The 15,644-nt window shown below is 29.6% G+C and overlaps 1 protein-coding gene across 1 annotated transcript; it reads left to right on the top strand.

Moving 5' to 3' along the window:
- Positions 1-10,882: 10,882 nt before the first annotated feature.
- On the top strand, positions 10,883-14,960 carry LOC108559184 (the record flags this gene model as incomplete). Its single annotated transcript, XM_017916355.1, has 3 exons — positions 10,883-11,128; positions 14,649-14,684; positions 14,750-14,960. Coding segments are annotated over exons 1-3 (362 nt in total), but the record flags the coding sequence as incomplete, so codon positions are not given.
- Positions 14,961-15,644: the final 684 nt, after the last annotated feature.

Here is a 15,644-nt window from a genome sequence, read left to right as displayed (position 1 = left end):
CTTTCCCACAAGACCGAACACTCGTCATGCATCACCACATGGGCCTTCAGGCCAATGCACTAAAGATCATGAGCCGAAAGGCGGAGTTTTTACTCATTCACGAATTCACAGTCATGCATTCCTAAAGATAAAAGGCAACGGGATCAATTCCCCACCTAGCCACATTGAAGAAAAAAAAAAAAAAAAAAAAAATATGATTAAAATTACAGATCCATAAAAAACATAATTCTATAGACTATAGTTGATGGAAATTGTATTTGATAAATTATAAAAATAAAACTTGATGTTGACTGTAAAACTTAATGGTTTATATATAATGTTTAAGTACGAGATCTTTAGTGTAGATTGTATGTGATGGTTATTCTCCTCCCACGTCTTTGTAATCTCTTTCAATGAAGTTATTTTAAAAGCGTATCGAGTTTAAAGTAAATTGACAAATTTTGTTTCTTACTCCATTCTAAAAATGATATGCAATATTCTGAAAGTGCTTTCAAAGTTTGAATCGATAATATAGTTACACTACATATCCCTCTATACTTCTCAAGTAACTTGCATTCAATCACATCTATTATGGTAGTCATGGAAACTACGTTCATCCAGTACAGTTACCAAGTAATTAATAAAATACAGTATTTGTCAAGTAACTTGCATTCAATCACATCTATTATGGTAGTCATGGAAACTACGTTCATCCAGTACAGTTACCAAGTAATTAATAAAATACAGTATTTGTCAAGTAACTTGCATTCAATCACATCTATTATGGTAGTCATAGAAACTACGTTCATCCAGTACAGTCTACAAGTAATTAATGAGATAAAGTATTTCTCAAGTAACTTGCATTCAATCACATCTATTATGGTAGTCATGGAAACTACGTTCATCCAGTACAGTTTACAAGTAATTAATAAGGTACAGTGGAACCTCGCTTTACGAACAAAATTACTCGCTTAATGAGCAACGTTTCGCATAACGAGTGACGCCTGCTACATCTTTTTCAAAACTTGTGTACTTGTGTACGAGTAAAAGTCCGGAAATTAATGTTCAACATTATATTTTTTTTAGATTTAAAGAAAATAGACTTAAATTTACATAAATTACATTAGATTTCGGTGGAAAAGGGATATTAATTGCGTAGAACCGTGTCGTGTTTGTCGAAAGGAATGCAAGTTAAATATTTGATGCGATGCTTGTCGCAAATTGCGGTACACGTCTCTCCACGTTTCCCCAGTCCGCGTTTCGTCTAAACATAAATCAACAGCGAAATTGAGTACAAATCGTCATCGATTTTACATGACGAAATTAAATCTTCTACATGCAAAATCTTTTTCAATCAAGTCGGCTGCATCTCATAACATTAACACTTCTTTGTTTTCTTACATCTTTTGTTTCAGTCATGCATTAGCGAGATGAGTTTGTTTGTTTGTTTGAATGAATTAAAAAAAAAGTGAAACAAAACGCGACGACGACCGCAGTTTTTGATTATTTTCATCTCCTTGGAAACAAAATCAATTATTTTACGAGTGATTGGTGTACCGCATGGTTACGCACTGAGTCTCACGTTAATTTATTTCATTTGTTAATTTACGTTATGACGACTTGACGAAAATTCCAGTACTCTCAACCTTTTAAACAGAGAAAGAAGAAAAAAGCACACTTGACGAGGGCTTCCAAATTAAAGCGGGGGCGCATTTTGCTGCGGATGCGAGTCGTTATTCAAATGCTAATTAGTTTAAATTTATATATATAAAAAAAAAACAAGTGAAAATAAACAAACGGACATTCAAATGCACACTTGAACTTGAATGCGAACAATGTGCAATGGAATTAGCAAATTAAATTCAGGAATAATAATAATAATGAAGAAATAAAGGAAGAGCGTTGCCAGGGAACACGGCGATTGCGGCGCGGGAAATTTAAATTGATGGCTTCTCCTAAACGCATACAAATTACACCCCAAAATTCGCTATATTTTAAACACACGCTATTTGCACTTATTTCTTTCATGTTTACCTGCAATAAATTGCTGTTAATAAATAACTTTGTTACAAAGAAACGAAGAATGTCTACGTGAAATTAGTTGGAAATCAATTAGTTCGGAGTTCGGATTAGTGCATGATTCCATTGTTTTCCCCCGTATAGGATAATATTGTTTTTGGAATTTCGATTTGCGGACGGTCTTTGTTTATGCAAGAGCGATTGCAACGGGCGAAATACCTGGACTTCCCGATAAATAGGAAAATATTTGAAAAGTTCGAAATGAAATACTGAAGCCCCCGAGAGTCGCATCGTGCATCTCTATTAGAAGAGTAAAGTCCGCATAAAACATCGACGTCTTTCGATATGACAGTGTAAATTAAGATGCATATGTTTGTTTAGAAAAAAAAAACGAAAGAATACGTAAAAATTGAAATATAAGTTTTACCAATTGTAAATTTCTTTAAAAATAAAATTACTAGTTGTCAATTACTAGTTTGTTGGTTCTCTTGAAATTTATTAGAATGAATTCAAATTTGCAGTTTTACCAATAAAAAAAATATTTAATTAAAATTACTAGTTTTTACCACTCATTATGATAATACTGATTTGTTCTTTAAAAAATACGTTAAAATTCAAAAATAAGTTTTACCAATAGTAAATTTCTATACAAATATAAATTACTAGTTGTCAAATTGTTTGTTGATTCTCTTGAAATTTATTGGAATGAATTCAAATTTGCAGTTTTACCAATAAAAAAAATATTTAATTAAAATTACTAGTTTTTACCACTCATTATGGCAATACTGATTTGTTCTTTAAAAAATACGTAAAAATTCAAATATAAGTTTTACCAATAGTAATTTTTTTTACAAATAAAATTACTAGTTGTCAATTTGTTTGTTGATTCTCTTGAAATTTATTAGAATGAATTCAAATTTGCAGTTTTACCAATAAAAAAAATATTTAATTAAAATTACTAGCTTTTACCACTCATTATGGCAATACTGATTTGTTCTTTAAAGAATACGTAAAAATTCAAATATAAGTTTTACCAATAGTAAATTTCTATACAAATAAAATTACTATACAAATCTATACAAATAAAATTACTAGTTGTCAAATACTAGTTTGTTGATTTTTTTGAAATTTATTAGAATGAATTCAAATTTGCAGTTTTACCAATAAAAAAATATTTAATTAAAATTACTAGTTTTTACCAAACATTATGACAATACTGATTTGTTCTTTAAAAAATACGTAAAAATTCAAATATAAGTTTTACCAATAGTAAATTTCTTTACAAATAAAATTACTAGTTGTCAATTTGTTTGTTGATTCTCTTGAAATTTAATAAATAAATTGATATAAATCTCTTAAACTTAAAAAAAAAAAAATTAGAATGAATTCAAATTTGCAGTTTTACCAATAAAAAAATATATAATTAAAATTACTAGTTTTTACCACTCATTATGATAATACTGATTTGTTCTTTAAAAAATACTTAAAAATTCAAATATAAGTTTTACCAATAGTAAATTTCTTTACAAATAAAATTACTAGTTGTCAAATTGTTTGTTGATTCTCTTGAAATTTATTAGAATGAATTCAAATTTGCAGTTTTACCAATAAAGAAAATATATAATTAAAATTACTAGTTTTTACCACTCATTATGACAATACTGATTTGTTCTTTAAAAAATACGTAAAAATTCAAATATAAGTTTTACCAATAGTAAATTTATTTTTAAATAAAAATTACTAGTTGTCAATTTGTTTGTTGATTCTCTTGAAATTTATTGGAATGAATTCAAATTTGCAGTTTTACCAATAAAAAAAAAATTAATTAAAATTACTAGCTTTTACCACTCATTATGATAATACTGATTTGTTCTTTAAAAAATACGTAAAAATTCAAATATAAGTTTCACCAATAGTAAATTTCTATCCAAATTAAATTACTAGTTGTCAATTATTAGTTTGTTGATTCTCTTGAAATTTATTAGAATTAATTCAAATTTGCAGTTTTACCAATAAAAAAAATATTTAATTAAAATTACTAGCTTTTACCACTCATTATGATAATACAGATTTGTTCTTTAAAAAATACGTAAAAATTCAAATATAAGTTTTACCTATAGTAATTTTTTTTTACAAATAAAATTACTAGTTGTCAATTTGTTTGTTGATTCTCTTGAAATTTATTAGAATGAATTAAAATTTGCAGTTTTACCAATAAAAAAAAAAAATTAATTAAAATTACTAGTTTTTACCACTCATTATGACAATACTGATTTGTTCTTTAAAAAATACGTTAAAATTCAAATATAAGTTTTACCAATAGTAAATTTCTATACAAATAAAAATTACTAGTTGTCAAATTGTTTGTTGATTCTCTTGAAATTTATTAGAATGAATTCAAATTTGCAGTTTTACCAATAAAAAAAATATTTAATTAAAATTACTAGCTTTTACCACTCATTATGATAATACTGATTTGTTCTTTAAAAAATACATTAAAATTCAAATATAAGTTTTACCAGTAGTAAATTTTTTTACAAATAAAATTACTAGTTGTCAAGTTGTTTGTTGATTCTCTGGATATTTATTAGAATGAATTCAAATTTGCAGTTTTACCAATAAAAAAATATTTAATTAAAATTACTAGTTTTTATTTTGATAATGACGTATCATTGCTACCAATATAAAATTCCATTTTATTAAAATTTACTTGTTGCCAAATCATATTTTTTTTATAGCCCATTAGAGCAATAAACAATTAATTCGCAATTCTCCGCAAAAAAAACAATGTAATAGTAACAAAATTAAAAACAAAAAACTGTAGCGAAATTAAAACGCTTCGCGTCGGAACTAATTCGAAATCGAGTCCAATATATTAACAAATAGCCGAAATTTACACACTTTGTTGAATTCATTTGGAAACGTTTCATACTTTTCATGCTTGCTGGAACGAAAAGGTCAAATGAGAACAAAATTGAAAATATTCATTTACAATTTTTGTAACTTCAATTAATTATGCAACTTAAGCTGCATAAGTCTGAGAACGATGCAGTTGGGGGATTTCATTTTTGTCACGTTGAATTATATAAACATGATGTTTGCGTTTCGCTGTGACGTTCTACTGTTTGTACACAAAGCGACGAGTACGCGATATAATTAATTAATTAATTTTTGCACATCGTTCCAAATCCTCTTTGTATTACCATTGAAAATCGGAAAGTAATTAATTGCAGCCACAAAAGCATCAATTTGTTATTTAAACATAAAAATTTAAATTATATTGATTTCAAATTTCACACACTGTTGCACGCTAAAACATTATTTTCTATCCGCTAAGTATTCTTTTATAACTTTGGTAAATGCTTTTTTTTTCTTATTCATAACTTCTGCATAATTCCTAATGTAACTTTAGGTTTACGTTAGAAAGTTTACCTAAACACGAGTGAACGAGTATTATTACTTGGTAGCGTTATTGAATGTAATTTGCTGGATTTCCTGGTGTTCTTCGATGGTCGATGTTAGGAGCGTTAAGTATCCCAGCGGGGGGGATCACCTTTTAATAAAACCGCCACGACCACCAACATTACATAAATATAACGCCTTGCGTACGGAGCGAGCGCAAATATTAATTAAAATTGGCCCCAAAACGTAAACTTTAATTGCCGTCAAGCGAACGTAGTAAATACTACGCGTCGTACCGACAATAGTCAGAAGCCGATCCCAACAAACAACACTTTTTTTTTGTTAAAACATAATTTGCATAATTCCTGCATGCTTCAATTAGCAACAGTTGCTCAAGCACATGCACATTCCATTTTAAAACAAATTACTCAACAAAAAACAATTGTGGGAGATGCGTTAGGTAACTAGATTTAAAAGTAACTAATTTGTTAAGATTTAAAAAAAATGAAATTTCCATGGAAACACACAAAAGCTCATGCATGTTCTATTTTAAAACAAATTACTCAAATGTTACGAAACAATTGTGTGAGGTAACGAGATTCAAAATTAACTAATTTGTTAAGATTAATAAAAAAAATGAAATTTCCATGGAAACACACAAAAGCTAATGCACGTTCCATTTTAAAACAAATTACTCAAATGTTACGAAACAATTGTGTGAGGTAACTACATTTAAAATTAAGTAATTTGTTAAGATTAAAAAAATGAAATTTCCATGGAAACACACAATAACTCATGCATGTTCTGTTTTAAAACAAATTACTCAAATGTTACGAAACAATTGTGTGAGATGCGCCAGGTAACTAGATTCAAAATTAACTAATTTGTTAAGATTTCAAAAAAAATTAAATTTCCATGGAAACACACAAAAGCTCATGCATTTTCCATTTTAAAACAAATTACTCAAATGTTACGAAACAATTGTGGGAGATGCGCCAGGTAACTAGATTTAAAATTAAGTAATTTGTTAAGATTTCAAAAAAAATGAAATTTCCATGGAAACACACATAAGCTCATACACGTTCCATTTTAAAACAAATTACTCAAATGTTACGAAACAATTGTTTGAGATGCGCCAGGTAACTAGATTTAAAATGAACTATTTTGTTAAGATTAATAAAAAAATGAAATTACCATGGAAACACACAAAAGCTCATGTATGTTCTATTTTAAAACAAATTACTCAAATGTTACGAAACAATTGTGTGAGATGTGCCAGGTTACTAGATTTAAAATTAATTGATTTGTTAAGATTTAAAAAAAAAATGAAATTTCCATGGAAACACACAAAAGTTCATGCACGTTCTATTTTAAAACAAATTATTCAAATGTTACGAAACAATTGTGTGAGATGCGCCAGGTAACTAGATTTAAAATTAATTAATTTGTTAAGATTAAAAAGAAATGAAATTTCCATGGAAACATACAAAACCTCATGCACTTTCCATTTTAAAACAAATTACTCAAATGTTACGAAACAATTGTGTGAGATGCGCTAGGTAACTAGATTCAAAATTAACTAATTTGTTAAGATTAATAAAAAAAATGAAATTTCTATGGAAACATACAAAACCTCATGCACTTTCCATTTTAAAACAAATTACTCAAATGTTACGAAACAATTGTGTGAGATGCGCCAGGTAACTAGATTCAAAATCAACTAATTTGTTAAGATTTCCATGGAAACACACAAAAGTATAATTCGTATGAGGAATTGTGTGCAGCATTGATTTTATTGGTCGAATATGTTTATTTCATCTCAAATCGTATCATCCTCGGGATTATTATTATTAGGTTCAATAAAGTGCTCATAAAAGTGAATTGTTTCTCTCTGTGTAGTAGAATAAATAACATAATCAACTTTGATGCAATTTCCTCCATCCCTTATATTTGCACACTAATAAAAACAAATGCACGTAACCGAAAACAAAGAAAGTGTATAAGAAATTGCGTATGAACAGGATTAAGGAAATTTGCGTTTCCCCCCTAGTTCTTCTTTTTTTTTTTCATTTAAGTTTTCATTAAAATCGCGTAGATTAACGCCTATGTCTAAGCCACAGCTTAATCTTTCTAATTCTTTGACCTTTCCTTTTCTTGCACCAAAATTCACAATCTTTTTTTGCAGTATAAAATATGTTCTTATTTAGTAAAACTAAAAACGTTGATTAAATAACAACAATTTCTTATTTTTCTTTTATATTTCCTTCAATTTATTTATAAATTTAGTTGTAGAAAAGAAACGGAATCAATTTACGAATCTTTCGGTCTCTGCGGTTTTCGCGTGTCGCGTAATGAAAATTGAGTTTTCCAGGGAATTGCTGCATGTAAACTGTTGATTAGGGCTCATTAAGATAAGGCGATTACGAATGTTTCTATTGCAAGACACAAAACACCATGTTTATTTGTGTACGTTTTGTATTGTGTGTTTAAAATGCAGATGCAGTGCACACGATAAATGGCAATTCGAATATAATCAACTTTTACTAACGTATTTCATTTGTTGTGACTTTTGTACTTTTTTTTTTTTGTTTATGGACATTTGCATTTTTTTTTGTGTAAATCGGATGGGCAATTGAGCCCTTCGGCCCGTTTCATTTTACACGCCCATAAAACGACACCCCATTCGAAACAGATTCTCATTTGCAAATACGCGCACGATTTATTCCGCATTCACGTTCGTAATAACTGGATTGAGCACTCGGATAAAAACTGCGAATATGTTTTATTGTTTAACATATTGACATTTATTTAAGTTGGTAACAAAGTACAATTACAACTGTCAAATCTGATTAAAAAAATACCAGCTGTTATTTTAGTTGAATTCTCATTGGATATTAAACTACCAGTTGTCACTTTAGTTGAAATGTCATTGGATATTAAACTACCAGCTGTCACTTTAGTTGAAATCTCATTGGATATCAAACTACCAGCTGTCATTTTAGTTGAAATGTCATTGGATATCAAACTACCAGCTGTCATTTTAGTTGAAATGTCATTACAAATTTTACTATTGTGTCATTACAAAGTTTACTATTTTTTTTTCTTAATTAGTAAATTTGTTAAAAGTGAAATCTTCTGTTGTGACCTTGAACTAGCGTAATTACACAAGATCAGCATATATTCCCAAATCCATCGCTACTTCCCGTAATTCACAGCCAATCGCACTCTTTATTTACGTAATTAACCGTGAGATAAGTTGATGAGATTGATACTGACTTTCTGTGATAACATTTTGTATGTGAATCATTAAATTTTGGCAGATTAATCTCTTGGAATAATTAGATTCGCAACTGTTAAAACAAAGGACAAAGTAAAGAAAAAAACAAAAACAAAAGCTGTAGTTTATATACATTACCTAATAGTTGATAATAAGTAATTCCTTTTGTCCCTTATTTAAACCTTTCATTAAATTTATGGCGCACGCCAGGTACACGTCCTTATCAAGATCCCATTGGAAACAATGGAACTATCGCAGGAGGCGGCAATTAAACAAATTACATCCTTCGCTCTAATTGAAATATCCATTACACTATTCTATTATATTATGTTTTTTTTTTCAGTAGTATATATTTTTTTTTGTTGTTTGGTATTATTGTCGATGATGCAATCAACACGACAAATCCAACCTTATAATAGAAAATTTGATTCAAAAAGTACCAACTACTAAAAAACTAAAGTAAAGTAAAAATTAGTGCCTTTATATTTTTACATATTTCTCCAGAACTACAATAGTTACAACAATGTTTGAATATAAATATTGAAGCTATAAATATAAGGAATGAAACTAGTATAGATTCATTATTGTGACTTTATTATATTTCCTGGAATTAGGACTCTAAATTGACAATACTTTTCATGAATCGAGTAAAAAAGTGTCTTTACATTTTTAAACATTTCTCCAGAACTACAATATCTACAGTAATGTATGAATATGAATATTGAAGCTATAAATATAAGGAATGAAACTAGTATAGATTCATCATTGTGACTTTATTAGATTTCCTGCAATTAGTACTTTAATTTGACATTACTTTTCATGAATCGAGTAAAAAAGTGTCTTTACATTTTTACATATTTCTCCAGAACTACAAGACTTACAACAATGTATGAATATGAATATTGAAGCTATAAATATAAAGAATAAAACTAGTATAGATTCATCATTGTGACTTTATTAGATTTCCTGCAATTAGTACTTTAAAATCACATAACTTTTCATGAATCAAGTAAAAAAGTGTCTTTACATTTTTAAACATTTCTCCAGAACAACAATACTTACAACAATGTATGAATATGAATATTGAAGCTATAAATATAAGGAATGAAACTAGTACAGATTCATCATTGTAACTTTATTAGATTTCCTGCAATCAGTGCATTAAAGTCACATAACTTTTCATGAATCAAATAAAAAAGTGTCTTTACATTTTTACATATTTCTTCAGAACAAATATAAGGAATGAAACTAGTATAGATTCATCATTCCAAATACTTTTCATTTTATGAATGATGTTGAATGATTCGAATCGATCGATACAACGAAATGTTTGATTGAATCGAACTGCTCCATTTGAGTTTCTTATGAATAAAGTAATCTTTTCATCGGTTTTCCAGCAGACCGCAACGGCCCTTCTCAAATTGACCTACATGACTTCCATTCAATGTTCAATTCAGAAGCAGAAGGAAGAAACGTACACCTTTACACGAAAAAAAAAATAAAAGCAAATATGTTAATTATAGCCATGAATTGAATTGGACTAATCTTCATTTATTTTTACATTATTTGAAATCAAGCAATTTGTTTTTTTTTTTTTGGTGATTTTTAGTAATTTAGTAATGTTTATGAATTGTCGCCAACTTTTTTAATGAAAAAGAAAAACAAACAAACTATTGAAGTAAAAATTTGACATTTTGTTTTTTCTTAAAATAAATATTATAAATTTAAGATGATTTATTTTGAAAGATATGTAGAATATGTGATATTTGATTAACTAATCAATTAAATTATTAATTGGCGCCACCTAGTTTAAAACAAAAAACTAATAACTATTATTTGACATTTCGCCTCTGTAACTATAGCAATAAATAAATGAATTGTTTACGTCAGGCATTATCGTGTGTGTGTTTCATTAAACGGTAGTTAAATGTGTTGCGATTTTAATAAAGGCGAGGTAATGAAAAATTATGAAGTGCAGTTATCTTCTGGACGATCGAGTGATTTCGCGCTGGGGATGAGCTGTAAAATCGGGTTTACGAGGTAAAAATTGACGAAAATCATCATCATCATATGAGTACGTGTGTATGTATGTGCGTGTGTGGTGGGATGCGGGGGCGGTGGCGAAGGCGGCGGTGGGGCGGCGCGAATACGGTATAAAGTGTGCGATGATCGGAGGTTCTGGCATAGTCCTCGTCAAAGGTACACACCAGCAAGGCCTACCTGTCTCAACATACACAACCACCAACACCACCATTATAAAACAAAAACCAGAAAGTGCACACATATAAACAAACAGTTTATTTTTTCCAAAGATCGCTGCGATTCATCCAACCGAAATGTGCAACAAGTTGAGCGTCGTCGAAAGGGGTTCCCCGATGCAGCCGATGGCATTAAAATTCGTCAAGATCACACTTGTCTTAGTTTTCTTCTGTTTCGCCGAATGCGCTGCAGGTAAGCAACATTTCGCTAATAGAAACAATTGCACAATTTTAATACGAAAAACTGTCAATTAATTCATTTGTTTCGAATTTGTTTTATAACCAAATTTCAATATAAAACATCTTTTATTAAACAAAAGAAGAAGAAAAAAAAATTGAAATCGTCGTCTAAGAGACAATTTGCGAAAGAAAAAAGGAAAAGTTTGTATATATTTACAATAGAATTGAAAAATTTTAATTAAAAAAAATTATAAAAAAAAAGTGCAAAAATGACTAGTTTAATTAGAAAATGAGCGCAAAATAAATTATTTGAAAATAATTGTTGCAAATTGTATAATTATGCTTTTTAATTGAAATCAAATAATTGAAACGCTCATAAATATTGATGGATTCGTAATTTTTGTTACGTCTCACGAAAGTTTAATTGTAATATTTATAATTACTGTTAATTTTGATATGCATTTTTAATATTTACGAACTTTTAATATGTTTATTTGAACTGCATTCAAAATTAAAATCAGAAATAATTAGAGCGTGCATGAAATTATTACGCTTATGAAATATTGAGGTGATGAATGGATGCGCCGGGTATATAATTTGTGTGCTAACTGTAATAAAGTGTAAAACCTGTGCTTATTAACGTTTTAAGATAACTTTTGCAGTAGTTTAATGAAAAATTAAATTAAAAGTAAATTGTAATATATGTACGATGTTTGCATTTGATAAGTGAAATCCATTGATTGTTGTGGATTTGGAATTGTAATTGTTTAATTAAGATTTTTTGAAGAAATGAAAAGTTAATGAATGTGATTTTGGTAGTAAAAACTGCGGAGATTTCTCGACTTTAAGGATCGCGTTGGCGTTTATTCTTTTTAGTAAATTGCGCAGCTCTGATTGTCGTAAAATGCGAAGGATAAAAGTTTCCGAGTAATCCTCGTGCAGAGCAATGATAAATTGGTACTAATTCGATGCGGTGGTCGGTTTTCTGATTCTCTGTCTGCGTTTAGGGCAGGGCCATCAGGAGCGCGGTTTCGATTCGGGGATTCGGCGATGGGGGCCTTCGACGGCCAACGGAAAGACCCGCACCTTGAGGCTGCGTACCTGGAAGAGCCGAGGTATTTCTTGCAGAAAAGATAGAAATTTTTCGAAAAACTAAAATCGATCGTGTGAGCCGGGTAACGCGAACCGATTCCTACAAAACAATAACAACAACAACAAAAATAATTGAATAAAACAAGGATGCGTTTGTTTTCATTCAACGCACTCTGCATATGTTTTCAATTTACACGATACGTGCACGGAAATAGGACGCGCAACAACAGAACGAAACGGGTTAATTAATAACGAATTAATGAAATTAATTAACGTTAACTAATTGCACAAACGCTCAAATAGAGAAGAGGAAGGCATTTCTTGTTTACGTGCCCGAATTGTTTTTTTTGTTGTTGTTGTTGTTGTTCAATTTGAGATTGTCCGCCCATGCAAATATTAAGAATAATTGCGTTTTTCATGCGAGACGCGTGATTTGCCTCGGGTTGTTTGTACGTTTCATCAAACGCGTCGCTTGAAGATGAAGAAGTGATGAATGTTAGATTAGATTTTATTACGAATTGAAATTAATTTAAACAAAAATATTTCTCTTTAGATTATTTTTTCTTTGTTCAATTCGAAGAAGAAGAAAAAAATAAAGGCGAATACAAAAGTTAACAATGCAAAAGTTTTGTAAAGTTTGCTCTGCTATTATTGGGAAATTCTTCTTCGTTTCCGGTGTTGCGGCCTCCGGCAACTTTCCGAGCGAGCCTCGACCGCATAATTAATCGAGTGATAAAGTTTATTAATTGCGATGCAATTACAGTATGCGCAGAGTGCAAAATTTTCAAAGTTGCGGTAATGGTTTCAGGTTTTCGTGAAATTTTTGGATGTACTACGAAATCAATTCTTTGTCGCGGTCGCAAATTTTTATGTTTTTAAACTTGGGAAGCGTGAAATTCGGATTTTAGAGATCGCACGTATCGCCGTTAAAATACGTGACCTTTGATTGGAGCTCTCGATCGTTTCAGTTTGTTCAGTAAAAATTTCGTAATTCAAGCAGCAATCATCTTTTTAGTATCTCAAAAATTCAGACTTATTTACTAAATTATCCATGACTTTGATTTCCTTCAGCTTTTGTTCCCCAATAGAAATATTTAAAATTTACTCAATTATTTATGTCTTCTTGATGTTAGCAAACTATAAAATATAAAAAAAGTAATTATAAATAACTATTTACAGTAATTAAAGAGTTTTCTAATTAAGAAATTGTATTGTTTTAATTATATAATTTGAGTTATTTGAAATTGAAACAGTAACGTTTCTTTTATGACAGTTTGTAATTTGTGTTACAAATTGGACAGACCTTTCCCACGATCGTTTCAGTTTGTTCAGTAAAAATTTCGTAATTCGAGCAGCAATCATCTTTTTAGTATCTCAAAAATTCAGACTTAAATACTAAATTATCCATGACTTTGATTTCCTTCAGCTTTTTATCCCAATAGAAATATTTAATATTTACTCAATTATTTATGTCTTCTTGATGTTAGCAAACTCTAAGATATAAAAAAAAAGTAATTAAGATAAAACTATTTACACTAATTAAAGAGTTTTCTAATTAACAAATTGTATTGTTTTAATTATATAATTTGAGTTATTTGAAATTGAAACAGTAACGTTTCTTTTATGACAGTTTGTAATTTGTGTTACAAATTGGACAGACCTTTCTCTCGATCGTTTCAGTTTGTTCAGTAAAAATTTCGTAATTCGAGCAGCAATCATCTTTTTAGTATCTCAAAAATTCAGACTTAAATACTAAATTATCCATAACTTTGATTTCCTTCAGCTTTTGTTCCCAATAGAAATATTTAAAATTTACTCAATTATTTATGTCTTCTTGATGTTAGCAAACTCTAAGATATAAAAAAAAAGTAATTATAAATAACTATTTACAGTAATTAAAAAGTTTTCTAATTAAGAAATTGTATTGTTTTAATTATATAATTTGAGTTATTTGAAATTGAAACAGTAACGTTTCTTTTATGACAGTTTGTAATTTGTGTTACAACTTTTTGTAAATCGAAAAATCTAAATTTTGATGTTTTTTTTTTTTACAACTGTTGCTGCATGGACAGCAGATGTTAATTCTATGTGATGTGCAGATAGATTGATTTTAGGCGATTTGATTGCGGCTTTAACGTGCACACATCCTCATCATCATCATTATTTGGAGACAACTGGTTGGATGATCTGGAATTAATCTTCCGATTAAACGCGACAAAAATTCATTGTTAAAACAGAGAGTTCCTTCGTCCGTTGATACGGAATGAAAATGGGTAAAAATATCAACAAAACGGAGCGGAAATGTATTTGGAATTTAATTGATTCGAGCGCGTCTCGTGTTACAACAACTGTTGGGTTGGGTTTCTTTTTTTTTTAATTGTGTAATGATATTACGTGTATTCTATTGTTTCATGAGTTTTCTCTCTCTTGTTTTTTTGCAGGATCCTGTATAAGCTACGGACACGCTTGCTGGGGAGGTGAGTTGATTCTTCTGCTGTTGAAATTTGTTTTATTATTGTTGTTGTTGTTGCGATTTACTCAGGACACGGAAAGAGGAACGGTGGAGCCATCATCAAGGCTGGTGATCTGTCTTCGAACGATCTTCCCAACGACACCAAATGGTTCCTGGCTAAACTTCTGAAGGGATCTGCAGGTACTTCTAAGATGGTCAGAAGCTCAGAACTCGTCGCTCCCGCTTCTGCCGATAAGCAGCAGTATTTCGATGAATCTCCCGACGTCGACGATATTAAAGGGTAAGTTTCGGTTTTGCAAATATTCCACATATTCATTGCAACAGGCGCTCCGAAAATATCGTTTTTAATTAAAAACCCGGACAAACATCGATTTGCAATTTTCACATTTATACAATTTCAAATAAATTCGTGCTAGTTTCTTCAAACTAAATAAAATTGGAATATAATTAAATCGAGAATTATTACTTCCAAGTAAATTCATACTAAAAATTTGTATTAATTACATGTTAAATGCTAAAACTAAATACGTAACTTTAATTCTTAATGAAGAAATTTGAATAATTTTACTTGATCCAAATTTAGATTGTTTGTATTTTACTTTCATTTTTTTCGATAATTTATTCATTAATTCCTAATAATTGTCTATCTAATGCAGTGGTTTCCAAACTTGATGTTACTACTCCTCCCTCAAAAGTATGTAATCATTTGGCGCCTCCCCAAACCACTACATTTCATAAAAGGAACGCGTATTACAGCAATACGGATAAGAACATGGGAATGTATCTATACTTGCTGGATTCCCCAAACATTCAGCTTTCATATGTATATATTGGATTCATTTTATCTATTATAGTTTTCGAGTAAATCAATGAAATGTGAAAACACTGCTTTTTCAAACGTTCTCATTTCAATTTTTAAACTTTGAACGCGTATTACAGCAAAACGGATAAGAGCACATAAATG

The sequence above is a fragment of the Nicrophorus vespilloides genome, unplaced genomic scaffold, assembly GCF_001412225.1.
Source record: "Nicrophorus vespilloides isolate i.1.1-1 unplaced genomic scaffold, Nicve_v1.0, whole genome shotgun sequence".
Classification (NCBI taxonomy): domain Eukaryota; kingdom Metazoa; phylum Arthropoda; class Insecta; order Coleoptera; family Silphidae; genus Nicrophorus; species Nicrophorus vespilloides.
Note: the sequence above shows the minus strand (reverse complement) of the source record. Positions and strands in the feature narration are given on the sequence as shown.